The sequence below is a fragment of the Sarcophilus harrisii genome, chromosome 4 (assembly GCF_902635505.1).
Source record: "Sarcophilus harrisii chromosome 4, mSarHar1.11, whole genome shotgun sequence".
NCBI classification, from domain to species: Eukaryota; Metazoa; Chordata; class Mammalia; order Dasyuromorphia; family Dasyuridae; genus Sarcophilus; species Sarcophilus harrisii.
Genome location: NC_045429.1, coordinates 422,872,434 through 422,876,704, shown reverse-complemented (window position 1 = coordinate 422,876,704; position 4,271 = coordinate 422,872,434). Strand labels below are relative to the sequence as shown.

At 52.6% G+C, this 4,271-nt stretch overlaps 1 protein-coding gene across 1 annotated transcript; it reads right to left on the bottom strand.

The window, feature by feature from the left end:
- Positions 1 to 592: 592 nt before the first annotated feature.
- Positions 593 to 3,401, bottom strand: LOC100919697 (disintegrin and metalloproteinase domain-containing protein 30-like). Its single transcript, XM_031968712.1, has 3 exons — positions 3,306 to 3,401; positions 2,448 to 3,255; positions 593 to 2,370 (listed from the first exon to the last, which is right to left on the bottom strand). The coding sequence occupies exons 1-3, from the start codon at positions 3,399 to 3,401 to the stop codon at positions 1,643 to 1,645; spliced, it is 1,632 nt and encodes a 543-aa protein (XP_031824572.1). The 3' UTR covers positions 593 to 1,642.
- Positions 3,402 to 4,271: the final 870 nt, after the last annotated feature.

The following is a 4,271-nucleotide window of genomic DNA, read 5'->3' as shown; positions in this document are numbered from 1 at the left end:
TGGCAAAAATTGGTTGAAAAAGCCTTCAAAAAACTGGGATTCTCCTCCATGTTACAATGAAGCATCAGAGCAAGACTCTCTTTGTAGTTTAACCATAAAGCAATATGTGAATGAGTTTTTTATTTTTTAAATATAATTTGTCCTTAATGAATTAGGAACCTCTGGGATATAATCTAAGGTTTAGATGCTAGACCTGTGCCTGGATCATTATCTGAATGGAGGGGTTTCCTCATCCTTTTTTTTTTTTTTAAATTTAAATCTGTGATTTCCTCTGGATAAGCAACTCCCAAAATGGAAACTCTCTACACTAATGCAAATTAGCAACTAGTCTATAACTTGGGAGTCTTGGAGCATTGCCTGAGGAGCTGTGAAAGTTAAGTGACTTGCCCTTGCAAGTAAAGCTAAAGGATAGGACCTGACAAGGGCCTCCAGACTCTAAAACAGGCCTCTAAGGTAGTGGTTCTCAAGAGTATGGTCCAGAGTCCTAGAGCTCTCTGAAACCCTTACAGAGTCTACAAATTCAAAATTAGTTTTTATTTCTAACATGATATATATACATATATACATGTATATAAACATAATCCACATAAATAAAAACTTACTGGACGTATCTTCCATAATTTCTAATAGTATAAAGGAATATTGAGAACAAAAGTTTGAGAACCACTGCTCTAGAGCACCTATCTTACAAGGTTATTGTAAGGATTAAATGAGATAATACCCATAAAGGGCTTTGCACAACACAAAGTGCTATCAAAATGTGTTTTGTTGTTGTTGTTGTTTCAAGTGATGGTGTTTCATTATATCCCAACACAGGAACATGACAGGATTCTTTTATACAAGGTCATATTTCATGAAAGCTGAAAGTTTAGTTTAGCTGAACATTGGGTGTAGTCTGGAGATATGCAGCAAGACCAGGTGTTCTAATGCCATAGCCAAATGCCTTCATCAGTGGTTCACTTGGCACTTTATATTCTTCCCAACAGCCAAAAGTTGGGCACATACCAATCATTCTCTGAGGGTTGGGGGAAGTGGGGTGGAAGTCTCAAAAATGCTTAGAAATTTAAAATAAAACAGATTAAAACATCTTATATGAATTAATGTGGGTAAAATTGTACGTTAGGATGCTGAGAGCAACACTAGAAATTGCCTTTTGGTCTGTAGTCTTTTTCTATTTCTGTAAGAAAGGAAGCAGGTGCTAAACATAAGGAATAGTGAAAATTTCAGTTTGTTCAGAGTAGTCACAGAGAGGATTTTCACAAAGTCAGACATAACTGCCAGATTTGAGGGATGCGAGCCAGGCTGAAAAAGTAACAGCTAATGCTGAAGCCCAGGAGCTTTCACCCCATCAGTTTTAGATAATCAGGTTAAAAATCCTCAAAACAAATTCAATTCCCCCCAAATCTTCAATATAAACTCTAGAGCCAACCGAATGCTCCAAAAATATAATTATAATAATAACCTTGGTTGGTTCAAATATGAAGTCAGTTTTTATTTGATAATCAGAACCTGAGAAAAAACCCAAGATGGCAAAGAGAATTCGAATGACAAACAATAAAACTAACAGTTAGTGGCCATCCTTGCCTTTCACAGAGGCTATTTAGCGAAGTTATTTCTTATAAAAGCTAATTCAGGAATGATTTCATTTGGGAAGTTTGGGTTTTTTCTCTGAGATCTTCTTCACATTCTCCCTTTTGTTCTTTGCCAGAGGTTTTTTTGCTAAATGAACTATCCCTTTTGCCCTCTGTTTTAAGAATTTTGCTATCATTTCTTTTAGGATTACCCCAACCAAAGAGGTGACTAACAAAATGAGTCGGATAAACATAATGGGCACGACTTTGACCGTCTTGGAAACGGTTTTCATCTTTCCTGCAGGCCCGCTGTCGATGCTTCCTCCGTAGCCTGGGGTCTCGCAGAAGGGCGGGGCCCATCCGTAGTGACAGTGGCAGTCTTTCCTGTTGTTGCACACGCCTCGCTTGTTGCACTTCTCCGGGCGACAGTCGTATTTGAGGACCGAGACATCGTGACAAGTGCGGTTAATGCAGATCAGGTTCCTGCCGCAGGCGGTGCCGTCTTTCACGGCGCCGTCGTCCCGCAGCTCCATGGCCCGCATCGAGGAGTGGTAGTCTGTGCCCCAGCACCGGATATTGAACTCCTTCAGATGCGTGAAGACGACCGTTGTGTGATCGGGCATTTCGGGGACGCTCTTCACGTTGACGCACTGCAGCCTTCCGCACAGCATGTCGTTCTCCCTGCACCTTTTGTAACTCCGGCCTACGAGGCCGCAGTTACCGAATCGGTCGCTTCTTCTGTGCACTTCTTCATAGCAGATAAACGGGGCGTCCCTGGCCTCGCCGGGCATTCTCTTCACTGTAAAAGCGTCGTTGCACCCCTGCGGCGGGGCCTCCCTTCCCCCGGGGGTTCCAACCCCTGCTTTAATTCCGGGCACAGAGGCGACGTCCCGTTGCAGAATTCCGCGAGGTCGCAGGCGTTGTGCTTGCCTCTGCACACGTGCCCGGGGGGCTTGAAGCGGCAGTCCCTGCAGCACAAGCCCGTGTGGCAGTCTGCGCCGGGCCTCAGCCTGCAATCGGGCCGGCAGCACAGGTCCTTCTTGCATTCCTCCATCGTGCCGCAGTCACACTCCTCTCCGTCATCCACCACTTTGTTGCCGCACCTCTTTACCGAGTACTGATGCCCCGGAATATCGTCCAGGCAGTCGCCTTTCACAGACACCAGGTTGAAATAATCGACAAAACTGCAGTTACTGAAGCCAAACCTTCCGCCGGCCCCCATGATGCACTGCGACCTACCCTGACAAAAGCAGCCTTTATTATCGTGGGCCATGCCCACGCCGTGGCCTAACTCGTGAGAAGACCACGTAGAAGGGGCGACCAGGTTCTTGTCCGGCAACGTGCTGACGGACGCTCCGTAGCTCTGGTCGCAGACGCTTCCGACGTAGGCCCAGCCCAGCGCGTCGGGGTAAAACTTGTGCACGTACAAGTGCGTCCAGTCGGTCCTGACCTCCCTGTACAGGACCTTCCTCCTGTACTCGGAGAACTGCTCCAGGACCTCTATCAGCTTCTTCACGCTGGTGTTCACCTTGCTGACGTCGGTCCAGACCTCGATGGCCTTCAGCTGTATGCGGGCGTTCAGGACCTGGAAATGCAGTCCGTGCCCGTCATCAGCGTTGCTGATGGCCCTGGTCGGGTTAACTCGAAAGTTTCGGGCTTGCCAGCACCACCCACCTCCATGTCCCTGGTGGGCGTGGGCGAGGGTCCCGGGAAACCCCCCGCCGAGCGGCCAACCGCCCGCTCTATCTCCCGGCGTCGAGGCGCAGGTGAATTGGGGGAGGCGTCCTTCGGCGTGAACCACCCGAAAGCTGGAGGGCCTGCAGGCTCCATCTTAAGCGGGTCCTCGGGGCCTCAGCATGCGCGGGGGCCCGGAGCCCGTGCTCAGCGCCGCCTCCGAGCGCGGGGAGCCCTCCACGGACCCCCTGAAGTTGCAGTTGCCGGGCACGTAGGGCTGGTCCTCCACCCGGGCGCCGCCCTCCGTGAAGGAGAACACGCGCAGGTGCCGCGGCAGCAGCAGCTTCTTGGGGTGCAGGTGGACGATGCTCCTCCCTGGCCCCAAACGCCGGGAGGTAGGAGGCGGGCTGGCCGGCGGGGCGCCCGCGGGTCCCGCTGCCTGGGGAGTCACCTCTGCGGGCGGCCCCATCCCCGCTGCACCGGGGCCTGGGCCGGCGCGGCCCGGAGCAGGAGCAGGCCCCGCGGAGGGACCCGGGGGCGCGGCCCAGCGGCCCCCCGCCAGCGCCCGAGCCGCCCCTCTGGCGGACGGCCCGGGGGGCGGGGCGGCCGACCGTGCGCCCGGCCTGCGGGCTGGGGGGCAGGGGGCGGGGCGCGGCCCCTGACTGCTCCTGCGGGGCGCTCCCGGCGGTTAAAGCCGCCATGGGGGGGGGCGTCCCTCCCGGCGGGAGGGAAGGGAAAGGGAAGGAAGCCCGGCAAGGGGCGTGGAGGGGCCGGGGAAAAGGGTTGGCGAGGCCTTCTGGGTCTTCCCCCAGGGAAGCGACTCCTTCCCAGTCTCCTCTTCCCCTCCCCCCCTTCCCCTCAGGAAACGACTCTTTCCCCTTTCCCTCTTAAACCAGGAAAACGTCTTCCCCTCCTGCTCTTACCACTAGGAAACGACTCTTTCCCTTTCCCTCTTACACCAAAAAACGTTTCTTCCCCTCCCCCTCTTATCACCAGGAAAGGCTCTTCCCTCCCCTCTTCCCCTCG